The sequence below is a fragment of the Bombina bombina genome, chromosome 8 (assembly GCF_027579735.1).
Source record: "Bombina bombina isolate aBomBom1 chromosome 8, aBomBom1.pri, whole genome shotgun sequence".
Taxonomy (NCBI): Eukaryota; Metazoa; Chordata; class Amphibia; order Anura; family Bombinatoridae; genus Bombina; species Bombina bombina.
Window position 1 is genome coordinate 279742856 of NC_069506.1, and position 14901 is coordinate 279757756.

Below are 14901 nucleotides of genomic sequence, written 5' to 3' on the forward strand. Positions count from 1 at the left end.
CACGTGAGATTTTCAGGGCTCCTCCCCCTGCGCATAGTCACAAGGTTACATGTGTCATGAAACACAGAACTGGTCTCATAAAAAGGACGATGAGTCACTGAAATGTTTCAGCCAGGAGAAATAAAGACATATTGATAGTGATTGTTGTCTCCCTCGTACAATAACGTGTCGTGCTGCGCACCACAGGCCTCAATAACAGGAAAACCATTCATTCCTGTGGCCGGTGTCTGTGTGGTCTCAGATCTAATCTTTATATGATGTTGCTCTAGTTAAAACCACTTAAAATAACTTTATAGACATTCTTCACCAGGCGACGCTGGGCTGCAGCAGCTACTGGATGTGTCACACATATTGTTGTGTAACTGAATGCAATGTCACCATGTAAACTACATAAGAGGCAAGAAGGTGTGACTGGGGCAGAATCTGCATGAGCAAGAGACAATGAGATATTAATGTGTCTCACACAGCAGTAGCGCAGTGATTCTCAACAACTGACCAGGAGAAAAATCATCAGCTTATTTTACTGAGCCCTGTATTGTAAAATTAATATCTCTCCTTAAAGGGACATTATACACTAGATTTTTCAAATGTTTAGTAGATCTATTTATATAGCCCATACAGTTTTTTTTTTTTTAAATTGATAGTTTTGCTCATTTTTAAATAACATTGCTCTGATTTTCAGACTCCTAACCAAGCCCCAAAGTTTTAGGAGATTACCAACGTATACCTACTCCAGCTTGCTTCCGTTTGTGTAAAGGGTCTTTTCATATGCAAAGGAAGGGGGAGGTTAGGAGTGTCTGATATTTCCCACTTGCAGTGGGTGTTCCAGTAACCTTTTAAACAGAGCTAAACTGGAAGCTTCTAAGTAAGTTTTTAAACGGTTTTATACTGGATTTTTATATCAGTATCTGTGCATATTCTTTATAGTAGTGTCCATTACATGCAGTTATATGAAAATTGGTGTATACTGTCCCTTTAATAAAAAAAAAAAAGTCACCTCCTCTTGATGAGAACCACAGGCACAAACAACCCCTGAGTGACCTCATTTTATAGATACTCTCCAGCCCAGAGAGCTTTATAGATTCAGGCCTGTGATGAGAGTGGGACGTCACTGAATGGGGGCGTGGCCTATAGCCGTTCTAGTCTATGTCGCAGTTACTAAATCGGATGTATCGTGCAGTCTGTATACATCTATGCTCTGCAATAAAATAGCGTTGTACCTTCTATGCTGTGTCCTGCATCTCATGACAGGGCCCAAGAGCACAGATGATTATTTAAGGGGTTAATCACAGGCAGACTCTGAGGTTTGTAATCTTTTTGTTACCTGGATAATCAGGGGGAGATGAGATGTGCTGCACTGAGGGGCTTTAGATGTGCTGCACTGAGGGGCTTTAGATGTGCTGCACTGAGGGGCTTTAGATGTGCTGCACTGAGGGGCTTTAGATGTGCTGCACTGAGGGGCTTTAGATGTGCTGCACTGAGGGGCTTTAGATGTGCTGCACTGAGGGGCTTTAGATGTGCTGCACTGAGGGGCTTTAGATGTGCTGCACTGAGGGGCTTTAGATGTGCTGCACTGAGGGGCTTTAGATGTGCTGCACTGAGGGGCTTTAGATGTGCTGCACTGAGGGGCTTTAGATGTGCTGCACTGAGGGGCTTTAGATGTGCTGCACTGAGGGGCTTTAGATGTGCTGCACTGAGGGGCTTTAGATGTGCTGCACTGGGGGGAGGAGGTGAGATGTGCTGCACAGGAGGGAGGAGGTGAGCTGTGCTGCACTGGGGGGAGGAGGTGAGCTGTGCTGCACTGGGGGGAGGAGGTGAGCTGTGCTGCACTGGAGGGAGGAGGTGAGCTGTGCTGCACTGGGGGGAGGAGGTGAGCTGTGCTGCACTGGTGGGAGGAGGTGAGCTGTGCTGCACTGGGGGGAGGAGGTGAGCTGTGCTGCACTGGGGGGAGGAGGTGAGCTGTGCTGCACTGGGGGGAGGAGGTGAGCTGTGCTGCACTGGGGGGAGGAGGTGAGCTGTGCTGCACTGGGGGGAGGAGGTGAGCTGTGCTGCACTGGGGGGAGGAGGTGAGCTGTGCTGCACTGGGGGGAGGAGGTGAGATGTGCTGCACACTGAATTTTCTATTCTTCTGTCTTTTTACTGTGCAATTCTACTTTATTTAATGAGATAACATTTAGTACACAATGTAGATTTATGTCTCATATATAAAAAAAAATGGTTCCATTCCGTTAGCGCTGAAAGAAAAAGTAGCAGAAAACAGAGGCTGTGGGCACTTGAAGCACCTAGCCCCTGCGGTACCAACCTGTAGATTCCTCCAGCCAGAACAAATTCCTCACTCTGTACCGGACTCGCGCCTTAGGGTTACTGTGCGGTATGTGACAATTAATAAACGCACTGCTGCCATCCTCTGCGGTTACAGTGAGCCGTGCTGACGTGTCAGAGTCTTCCAGATCTGCAGGACACAGAAGTACAAATTAGTAACAGAGGTGACAGTGAGGAACATTACAGTGTGCTCTGCCCTAGAGGAGCCCAGCGCCATCACTTACTAATGATCCTGAAGTATACACACTGAATTCTGATATTCATCAGAACCGTCATAAACCATTCACCCCAAACAGGAACCCACGGGAGTAGCAGAAGGATACGCCAGCTGATTACAAACTCATTATCATATTGATCAGTGTATATATATATATATATATATATATACACACACACACATATACATACACACACACTGTGTATATATATATATTTCAGACAATGTAGTATCTGCCGTGAGCTACTGGTGCAGACTCGGGAACATGACAGAGCATATCTACATATGGTAGAACAAATGGTGTTGTGTAAATCGATACTGAAATTCACAGGAAGTAGATGTTTGTGCAAAACTGATGATAGACTAATAAAGACATCTCCCATTTTATTACTGGTTGACAGTCGCTTATCCCACAAACATTAAAGAAAAGGATTTTATTTCACAGCACAAAAATGTTAGTTTTTAAAAAAACTAAAGAAAAACATGAACGTCCCTTTAAAAACAACTGTACAGACATATTTGCTTACAATTATTTTTTTTCCAGCAGCTCCCCCATCTGCAGCCAATCAGCCACAGAGGGCCCAGAAATGTCTCTCAGTAAAGCCCAGAACAAACCCACAACTGTATTCACAAGCTGCCTTTTGCTGTGGTGACAGCAGCGTCATTATACACAGCAAACATGCTATTTCTGGCATTAAGTTTTCACAGTTATTCTAACAACGTAACAGAGAGGGCGGCTTGTGTGTACTGGGGGGGGGAGTTAAGGAGTGGGAGCCGCCTGTTACTAATTTTATTTATTTGCCACCTCTCAGATGTGACACACCCTACTCATACAAACACTAATACAGTCTGCCCATGTGACAAGGTGCGTGCGAGTACTGCAGCATTACACGTGTCACGTCAAACACTGAACCTACTATCGTCCGCTTAACATTTGTAGATGTTATGTGTCTGTGATCCCCACCTGTCGTCACACGTGTCGAGCATTTTCATGTTTTGTTTATTTTACATCACATATGGCGTCACTGGTGCCAAAAAAGCGAGTAGTCTTATTGGCAGCATCAGCTGAGACCCAAAGAAAACAAACAATAAAATGACATCCACAGAGGGAGCAAGTCATGAGATTTTATATTCTTTACAACTTGTTTAATAATAACGTCTGTTAACGGAAATGGCAGGTTACACCTCTACTGGATGTCTGCTGCATATACCAAACACCCTATCAGTATAACATTATACATACCCCAGGCACTCCAGTATTCCTTAACAGTATGTGTCATTACCGCCTCTACTGGATGTCTCCTCCATGCACCAAACACCCTATCAGTATAACCATATACATACCCCAGGCTCTCCTGTATTCCCTTACAGTATGTGTCATTACCGCCTCTACTTAATGTCTCCTCCATGCACCAAACACCCTATCAGTATAACATTATACATACCCCAGGCACTCCAGTATTTCCTTACACTATGTGTCATTACCGCCTCTACTGGATGTCTGCTACATGCACCAAACACCCTATCAGTATAACCTTATACATACCCCAGGTACTCCTGTATTCCCTTATAGTATGTGTCATTACCGACTCTACTTGATGTCTGCTCCATGCATCAAACACCCTATCAGTATAACCTTATACATACCCCAGGCACTCCAGTATTCCTTAACAGTATGTGTCATTACCGCCTCTACTTAATGTCTCCTCCATGCACCAAACACCCCATCAATATAACCTTATACATACCACAGGCACTCCTGTATTCCTTAACAGTATGTGTCATTACTGTCTCTACTGGATATCTGCTACATGCAGCTAACACCCTGTCAGTATAACCTTATACACACCCCAGGCACTCCTGTATTCCCTTACAGTATGTGTCATTACCGCCTCTACTGGATGTCTGTTACATGCACCAAACACCCTATCAGTATAACCTTATACATACCCCAGGCACTCCTGTATTCCCTTATAGTATGTGTCATTACCGACTCTACTGGATGTCTGCTACATGCACCAAACACCCTATCAGTATAACCTCATACATACCCCAGACATTCCTGTATTCCTTTACAGTATGTGTCATTACCACCTCTACTGGATGTCTGCTACATGCACCAAACACCCTATCAGTATAACCATATATACATACCCCAGGCACTCCTGTATTCCTTTACAGTATGTGTCATTACCACCTCTACTGGATGTCTGCTACATGCACCAAACACCCTATCAGTATAACCATATATACATACCCCAGGCACTCCTGTATTCCCTTACAGTATGTGTCATTACCTCCTCTACTGGATGTCTGCTACATGCACTAACCACCCTATCAGTATAACCTTATACATACCCCAGGCACTCCTGTATTCCCTTACAGTATGTGTCATTACCTCCTCTACTGGATGTCTGTTACATGCACCAAACACCTTATCAGTATAACCTTATACATACCCCAGGCAGTCCTGTATTCCCTTACTGTATGTGTCATTACCGCCTCTACTGGATGTCTGCTACATGCACCAAACACCCTATCAGTATAACCTTATACATACCCCAGGCAGTCCTGTATTCCTTTACAGTATGTGTCATTACCGCCTCTACTGGATGTCTGCTACATGCACCAATCACCCTATCAGTATAACCTTATACATACCCCAGGCACTCCTGTATTCCCTTACTGTATGTGTCATTACCGCCTCTACTGGATGTCTGCTACATGCACCAAACACCCTATCAGTATAACCTTATACATATCCCAGGCAGTCCTGTATTCCCTTACTGTATGTGTTATTACCTCCTCTACAGGATATCTGCTACATGCACCAAACACCCTATCAGTATAACCTTATACATACCGCAGGCACTCCTGTATTCCCTTACAGTATGTATCATTACCGCCTCTACTTAATGTCTCCTCCATGCACCAAACACCCTATCAGTATAACATTATACATACCCCAGGCACTCCAGTATTTCCTTACACTATGTGTCATTACCGCCTCTACTGGATGTCTGCTACATGCACCAAACACCCTATCAGTATAACCTTATACATACCCCAGGTACTCCTGTATTCCCTTATAGTATGTGTCATTACCGCCTCTACTTAATGTCTGCTCCATGCACCAAACACCCTATCAGTATAACCTTATACATACCCCAGGCACTCCAGTATTCCTTAACAGTATGTGTCATTACCGCCTCTACTTAATGTCTGCTCCATGCACCAAACACCCCATCAATATAACCTTATACATATCACAGGCACTCCTGTATTCCTTAACAGTATGTGTCATTACTGTCTCTACTGGATATCTGCTACATGCACCAAACACCCTGTCAGTATAACCTTATACACACCCCAGGCACTCCTGTATTCCCTTACAGTATGTGTCATTACCGCCTCTACTGGATGTCTGCTACATGCACCAAACACCCTATCAGTATAACATTATACATACGCCACACACTCCTGTATTCCCTTACACTATGTGTCATTACCTCCTCTACTGGATGTCTGCTACATGCACTAACCACCCTATCAGTATAACCTTATACATACCCCAGGCACTCCTGTATTCCCTTACAGTATGTGTCATTACCTCCTCTACTGGATGTCTGTTACATGCACCAAACACCGTATCAGTATAACCTTATACATACCCCAGGCACTCCTGTATTCCCTTACTGTATGTGTAATTACCGCCTCTACTGGATGTCTGCTACATGCACCAAACACCCTATCAGTATAACCTTATACATACCCCAGGCAGTCCTGTATTCCCTTACTGTATGTGTCATTACCGCCTCTACTGGATGTCTGCTACATGCACCAAACACCCTATCAGTATAACCTTATACATACCCCAGGCAGTCCTGTATTCCTTTACAGTATGTGTCATTACCGCCTCTACTGGATATCTGCTACATGCACCAATCACCCTATCAGTATAACCTTATACATACCCCAGGCATTCCTGTATTCCCTTACAGTATGTGTCATTACCTCCTCTACAGGATATCTGCTACATGCACCAAACACCCTATCAGTATAACCTTATACATACCCCAGGCACTCCTGTATTCCCTTACAGTATGTGTCATTACCGCCTCTACTGGATGTCTGATCCATGCACCAAACACCCTATCAGTATAACCTTATATATACCCCAGGTACTCCTGTATTCCCTTACTGTATGTATCATTACCACCTCTACAGGATATCTGCTACATGCACCAAACACCCTATCAGTATAACCTTATACTTACCCCAGGTACTCCTGTATTCCCTTACACTATGTGTCATTACCTCCTCTACTGGATGTCTGCTACATGCACCAAACACCCTATCAGCATAACCTTATACATACCCCAGGTACTCCTGTATTCCCTTACAGTATGTGTCATTACCACCTCTACTGGATATCTGTTACATGCACCAAACACCCTATCAGTATAACCTTATACATATCCCAGGCACTACCGTATTCCCTTACAGTATGTGTCATTACCGCCTCTACTGGATGTCTGCTACATGCACCAAACACCCTATCAGTATAACCTTATACATACCCCAGGTACTCCTGCATTCCCTTACAGTATGTGTCATTACCGCCTCTACTGGATGTCTGCTACATGCACTAAACACCCTGTCAGTATAACCTTATACATACCCCAGGTACTCCTGCATTCCCTTACAGTATGTGTCATTACCGCCTCTACTGGATATCTGCTACATGCACCAATCACCCTATCAGTATAACCTTATACATACCCCAGGCACTCCTGTGTTCCCTTACAGTATGTGTCATTATCGCCTCTACTGGATACCTGTTACATGCACCAAACACCCTATCAGTATAACCTTATACATATCCCAAGCACTCCTGTATTCCCTTACACTATGTGTCATTACCGCCTCTACTGAATGATTGTTACATGCACCAAACACCCCATCAATATAACCTTATACATACCCCAGGGTCCTGTATTCCTTTACAGTATGTGTCATTACCGCCTCTACTGGATGTCTGCTACATGCACCAAACACCCTATCAGTATAACCTTATACATACCCCAGGTACTCCTGTATTCCCTTACACTATGTGTCATTACCGCCTCTACTGGATGTCTGCTACATGCACTAAACACCCTATCAGCATAACCTTATACATACCCCAGGCACTCCTGTATTCCCTTACACTATGTGTCATTACCTCCTCTACTGGATGTCTGTTACATGCACTATACACCCTATCAGTATAACCTTAAACATACCCCAGGCACTCCTGTATTCCCTTACACTATGTGTCATTACCTCCTCTACTGGATGTCTGTTACATGCACCAAACACCCTATCAGTATAACCTTATACATACCCCAGGCAGTCCTGTATTCCCTTACTGTATGTGTCATTACCGCCTCTACTGGATGTCTGCTACATGCACCAAACACCCTATCAGTATAACCTTATACATATCCCAGGCACTCCTGTATTCCCTTACAGTATGTGTCATTACCTCCTCTACTGGATGTCTGTTACATGCACTAAACACCCTATCAGTATAACCTTATACATACCCCAGGCACTCCTGTATTCCCTTACAGTATGTGTCATTACCGCCTCTACTGGATATCTGCTACATGCACCAAACACCCTATCAGTATAACCTTATACATACCCAAGGCACTCCTGTATTCCCTTACAGTATGTGTCATTACCGCCTCTACTGGATGTCTGCTACATGCACCAAACACCCTATCAGTATAACATTATACATACGCCACACACTCCTGTATTCCCTTACAGTATGTTTCACCAATTGCATAATTTCTGTTAAAAACACTAAAAGTGCAATATTTTTCATAACTACTTCTAATGCGCACAAAAAAACACTATATTTATCTCATTAACTTCAAACATGCCAACAAATACCAAATGAACTTTAATGGTATACAAAAAGGCACCAGAGGCGACTCTGAGTAATCGCAATATGTGCAATATCTGGTTTAATGGTTTGGCTATAGCTATGGCTAAACTTTCTTACTATAAAAGATTTTGTAGCACGAGAAGATAGCCGACAAGGACAAATACTTACTAGCTAGTGACACGATTGCACGGTTGCTAATAATGGCCCCTCTGCTAGTGTTGGCAATACATTGGTACCAGCCGGCTTGTGTGGGGCCCAGAGATGGGATTGTTAGCTGCCCTGCTTGAACCTCTATGCTCGAGATGAGTGTTGTGTCCAGTAAGTTGCCATTTAACAACCAGCTGATGTGGGCTTCCCGTGGCTCAACAGAACAAATCAGAGTTACAGCGCCTCCGGGCTTCTGAACAGTGGAAATGGGCTCAGATATTAAACGAGGTGTTCCTTCTGAAAAACAAAACGGGATTACAAAAAATTAGTACTGATGATCTGAGTACATGATAATAAATGTTTATATATACGCACAGTATATATCAGTAATTAAGTGCTGACTGGACTTAAGATATCTGTGTACAAAATCTTTATTAGTAACGTTTCAGGACCTCAAACATCCCTTCTTCTGACAACATGAATGTGCAAGTGAACAAACTTATAATGGCCTGCAGGCCCCTCCCTCCGTCCGGTCACCAATCTGTGGAGACCGTGTGCAAAAATAAAGGGGCTATACCAAGTCAGTAGCCAATCAGTGAATCAGTAATACTGTTGCTAGTATGTATGAAAAACAAAATAGCCTATGTGTAAAACTGGTGCAGTGTTAATCCAAACGACAAAATATATGTATGTGTAAAGGGTGATCTATGTTATCACAATGCTCATGTTCTCCCAACTGCTAGGCACCCCTGAAATGACTAAGTGGAACTGTCCGTGCTACAGTGAATATCATAGGAAAAACCTTGAACACACCCCTCCCTATATATATATATATATATATATATATATATATATATATATATATATATATATATATATATATATACACGCTGTGTGTCCAGCCTGCACAAAGTGACGTGCCACAGGTTGGTCTGAAGTGCCCTTCTCTATTGCCTCCCTTATGGCACAGCGATGGTTTGCCATGCGCTCCCGGAATGAGATTATAGTCTTCCCAACGTACACCAAAGAACACAGACAGGATAGTATATATACCACATATTTACTTGTGCACGTCAGTCTATGCCTGATCTTGTAGCGTCTTCCATTGAAAGGATGATGGAATATAGGGCTCGTAATCATACTATTGCATGTTGTGCAGTCACCACATTTATAGCAACCCAATTTTCTTCTTCCATCTAACCAGGATGTCTTCTGATAGCATCTTATTAGGTCATTGTGGACCAACATGTCTTTTAGATTTGGAGCTCTCCTATATACCACCCTTGGTGCCTCCATTCATTTAAATGGCAATTACTTATCTGACCGCACAATATCCCAATGACTTTTAATGGAATTTTCCAATGTCCTATGCAGGGGGGTGTACGAGATAATGAAGTTTAACACCTCTTTCGGTTTTCTTTCAGCTTGTCTCTATCCAGCAGCATAGTTTGAGTCTGTGACCTGAGTTTCTCAGATGCTTCCTCAATGTTCTTCCATCTGTAGCCCCTCAGTTTTAATTTTTCTTTCATAGCTACTTCCTGGCTGGCCTTGGTACTATCCAGAGTGTTATTTCATGCCACCCTCATGAGTTGGGAGGAGATCACACTCCTCTTTTGATGCCCTGGGTGAAAGTTGTTAGCCATTAGTAATGAGTTTCTATCGGTTGTCTTTGAGTATAGCGAGGTGCCAAAAGCATATCCATCATCCTGCTTCACTTTAGAGATATTGAGATCCAAGAAGGGGATTGAGACCAAGCTACTCAAATTTGAAACGTATTGGAGATTTAAGGCTATTCAGATTATTAATCCAGTCTTCCAAATCCCTAGCAGAACACCCCCAAACCAGAAACACATTGTCAATGTATCTCACGTAGAATTTCACATTAGATGACAATTGTGGTTTCATAACGTAGGTCTCATACCACAGCATATAAAGATTAGCCAATGCCGGTGCCATGTTGGAACCCATAGCAGTTCCTGCTGTTTGCAAATAATAATCATTTTGAAACTTAAAATAATTCCGTTCTAAGCAAAATGAAAGCAATTCCAGCAGGAACTCTATGGGTGGACCGGCATATGCAGACGAGGAGCTTACCATGGATCTGACAGCCTGTATTGCCTCAACATGGGGAATAACAGTGTATAAGCCGTCAACATCCATGGTAACCAAAATGTCCTCACCGCCAAGCCATTCAATCATACTCAATCTCCTTAGCAGAGTAGAAGAGTCCAAAATAAAAGAAAAGGAATTCTTGACAACTGGCTGTAAATTGCAGTCAATGAATTCAGTCTATTTTTATGAATTAACTGAGTTACTTTAGTGGAAATGGTGGCCCAATGATAATCCTGGACTTGACACTGTGCTATCCCTAATATGGGGCACTGACATTTTATTATTATTTATTTATAAAGCGCCAACAGATTCTGCAGCGCTGTCCATGGGTACAAGGATAGAAGTACAACGGAGAAACAATACAGTAAAAGACAAAATTTTCCTGTGGGAACTGCAAAGGTGGGAATGATATTAGTGGGGAGATGAGGGAAACTGTTTGGTTAGTGAAGTTCATTTGTTAATGAGTTGGGTGATAGGCTTCCCTGAACAAAAAGGTCTTTAAGGGGACATTTAAAGGAGGAGAGGTTAGGGGAGAGTCTGACGGCTCGAGTAAGCGCGTTCCAGAGGGTTGGAGCCACACGAGAGAAGTCCTGTAGTCTAGCATGAGAGGAGGTGATGGTAGAGGACGCAAGGAGCAGGTCATTGTTGGATCTTAGGGGGCGGGCTAGAGTATATTTGCTGATGAGTGAGGATGGATTGAAGGGGAGAGAAGCGGGAGAGAGGGAGGCCAGTTAGCAAGTTATTGCAGTAGTCAAGTCGGGATATTACCAGGGAGTGGATAAGCAGTTTAGTAGTTTTGTCACTCAGAAACGGACTAATTTTTGAGATATTGCGTATGTGGTTGCGGCAGGATGAAGAGAGCAGTTGGATGTGGGGAATGAAGGACAGATTTGAGTAAAGTGTGACTACGAGGCGGCGGACTTGGGGTGATGGGGAGATAGTGGTGCCGCCAACAGTAATGGAAAAATTAGAAACTGTAGTAGAGTTAGAGGGGGGATTAGAAGTAGTTCAGTTTTGGCCATTTTTATTTTTAGGTGGTGAGAGGCCATCCAGGAGGAAATGCCAGATAAGCAGTCGCTGATGTGAGAATTGATAGGAGAGAGTGCAGGGGTGGAAAGGTAGATCTGGGTATCATCAGCATAGAGGTGATAGCTGAAGCCATAGCTGTTGATAAGTTTACCCAGTAAAGAAGTGTAAATAGAGAAGAGTAGAGGACCCAGGACAGAGCCTTGAGGTACTCCAACAGACAGAGGCAATGGAGAGGAGGAGCCACCAGCAAAAGAGACGGAGAAGGATCTATTAGAGAGATAATAGTGAATCCAGGAGAGGGCAGTGTCAGAGCCCAAAGAAAGCTGAGAGTCCGTAGGAGAAGGGGATGGTCAACAGCGTCAAAGGCAGCAGAGAGGTCAAGTAAGATGAGTATAGAGTAGTAGCCTTTGTTTTTAGCAGAAAGATCATCGCTAGTAACCTTGGTGAGGGCAGTCTCAGTTGAGTGTTGGGGACAGAAGCCAGATTGCAGGGGGTTGAGCAGTGAGTTGGAGTACAGGAAGTGGGTTAGGCGATCGAAAACTAGTTTTTCAAGGATTTTTGAAGCTAGCGGGAGCAGTGATATGGGGCAGTAGTTCGCAGGAGTTAGGGTCAAGGGAGAGTTTTTTTGAGGATGGGGGTGACCTTTGCATGTTTGAAGGAGGCAGGGAATGACCTGGGAAGAAAGGGATAGGTTGAATATGTGGGTAAGAGCCGGAGTGAGGGTGGAAGACAGAAAAGGTATTAGATGCAAAGGAATAGGGTCAAGTTGTGAGGAAGACAATAGGGAAGCCACTTCACTCTCAGTGGTTGGGAGGAGGATGCAGAGAGCGGCAGAGGGGGTGACTGGGAGTGAAGTTGGGAGATTGTAGGTTTGTGTTGGGATGTTTCTTCAGATGGAAAGTGTTTTACTGAAAAAGTAGTCAGCCAGGTCTTGAGCACTGAATGCAGATAAAGGGGGTGGTGCAGATGGGTAGAGAAGAGAGTTGAAAATGGAGAAGAGTCTTTTAGGGTTTGAGGAGTAAGTGGATATAAGAGAAGAGAAGTAGGTTTGCTTAGCTAAGTAAAGGGCAGAGGTGTAAGAGTAAAGGATTAATTTATAGTGCATGAAATCAGGTTCAGAGTGGGATTTTCTCTAGGCTCTAGTGATACAGACATGAGGGATTACCATACTCCCTGAGACTTGAAGGTGTCAGTAAGCCTTGATGCCTGTGTTTACTAATATAGCAGTAGTTTTTAAGTAATTTTTAGGTATTAGTCACTATTTATATCAAAGTGAGCTGTTTCTTTAATTTAGTGAATCAGCTTGTTTTGCTGCAGTCAATCAGATAGAGCTGGTGACGTGTACGCCGTAAGTGGTGAACAGTGATGTCATGATCCTGCGATTGAACATGATTGGATAAGCTAATTAGCCATGCGGCTCTGCTGGAGATCAACACACTACGTGTGAGGCATACGGATTGGCTGCAGCAAACAGGAACTGTCACGTCTGGGGTATAAAAAGGGGTAAGGTCGATATGTTTGTTAGTCCGTAATTTGCTGGATGTTAACCCATTGAGAAAGGTGTCAGATAGGCGGAATGTCCTGCTCTAGTGATACGGAATGTCCTGCTCTAGTGATACGGAATGTCCTGCTCTAGTGATACGGAATGTCCTGCTCTAGTGATACGGAATGTCCTGCTCTAGTGATACGGAATGTCCTGCTCTAGTGATACGGAATGTCCTGCTCTAGTGATACGGAATGTCCTGCTCTAGTGATACGGAATGTCCTGCCCTAGTGATACGGAATGTCCTGCCCTAGTGATACGGAATGTCCTGCCCTAGTGATACGGAATGTCCTGCCCTAGTGATACGGAATGTCCTGCCCTAGTGATACGGAATGTCCTGCCCTAGTGATACGGAATGTCCTGCTCTAGTGATACGGAATGTCCTGCTCTAGTGATACGGAATGTCCTGCTCTAGTGATATGCCCCTTTAAATAATCTAGAGAAAGTCTTCCTGTGTTAGAAAGTGACTTGCCTGGGCTGGCACTTGTGATCAGAATCATTAACAAGATGCAAAGTGCTGTCGCTGTCTGCCAGGGCCCGGGGTCCGGATGCATAGCGTTAGGTTAGTCGTATATGCAATGGGTGTATCCAGGGGAATAAACAGCCAACGCACTCTGTAAAATAACAAGAGAGGAACATTACAACAAATAAAATACATGTGACTCCTTAAAATGTATTTGTAACAATTAAGACAATTATCTTGTGCAAATCTAAAGCTCTCATACAGAACCCCTCCCTCTCCTCAGAAACCTGATAAAACCTTCCCAGGACAATTAACCGTGGCATCTATAGGTAGCAAAACTCTGTGGTTCATCTACAGGAGGGGCGGGCCAATGCAGGAGCAGGTGGGAGGTGGAGCCAATGGAGGAGCAGGTCAAAGGCAACCAAAGCAGGAGCAAGGGGAGGCAAGGCCAATGCAGGAGCAAATGGAAGGCGGACCAATGCAGGAGCAAGGGGAGGCAGGGCAAATGGAGGAGCAGGTGGGAGGGGGAGCCAATGGAGGGGCAGGTGGGGAGTCGGAGCCAATGCAGGAATAGGTGGAAAGCAGAGCCAATGCAGGAGCAGGTGGAAAGCAGAGCCAATGCAGGACCGGGCAGAGACAATGAAGGATAGCAGCAGCGCAAGCGTGCAAGAGATGTCCATGTTTCCTGGATATATTTATATATTGCGCTTCACCAGTATTTAATTTAATGAATGTTCTGCAGAAGGAATTCGATTACTGTACCGTTTTATTATGATCCCATATTTGTGCAGCGCAGTCTTCTACCTTCCTTAGTACAAACAACACCTAGTTAACTGATCTCGTGTCACTATGGCAGCCTCCTGGGGTGGGTCATGGGTGAACTATATGGGTTAGACTATTTATTAAAATAAATCAGATGTTCCCTACTGCGTGTCCTTTATGTGACTGCAATGTACCCACAGAATATTGACGCTAGATATAAACTAATGCTCTGCGTTTACGCTCGTGTTACACTCTGTGGGAACAAGATGGCTGCAGAAGATGCAGCAGAGGCCACTTACAGGAGAAGCAGGTGAGACACATGATGAAGTCACACTGGAATATATTTAATACTCCTTTAAGATGGGACA

The 14901-nt window shown here is 43.9% G+C and overlaps 1 protein-coding gene and 1 pseudogene across 2 annotated transcripts in view; one reads left to right on the top strand and one right to left on the bottom strand.

Moving 5' to 3' along the window:
• The window catches only part of CDON (cell adhesion associated, oncogene regulated), a 454734-nt gene that overhangs the window by 83977 nt on the left and 355856 nt on the right, over positions 1 to 14901 (bottom strand). For both annotated transcript variants that reach the window (XM_053691402.1, XM_053691401.1), the window contains 3 exons: positions 13781 to 13922; positions 8646 to 8921; positions 2303 to 2452 (listed from right to left, as the gene is read on the bottom strand). In XM_053691402.1, the coding sequence (XP_053547377.1) occupies positions 2303 to 2452; positions 8646 to 8921; positions 13781 to 13862 (508 nt within the window). In that variant the 5' untranslated portion in view covers positions 13863 to 13922. The remainder of the gene's footprint in view (positions 1 to 2302; positions 2453 to 8645; positions 8922 to 13780; positions 13923 to 14901) is intronic.
• The window catches only part of LOC128639007 (trichohyalin-like), a 28072-nt pseudogene continuing 27312 nt past the window's right edge, over positions 14142 to 14901 (top strand).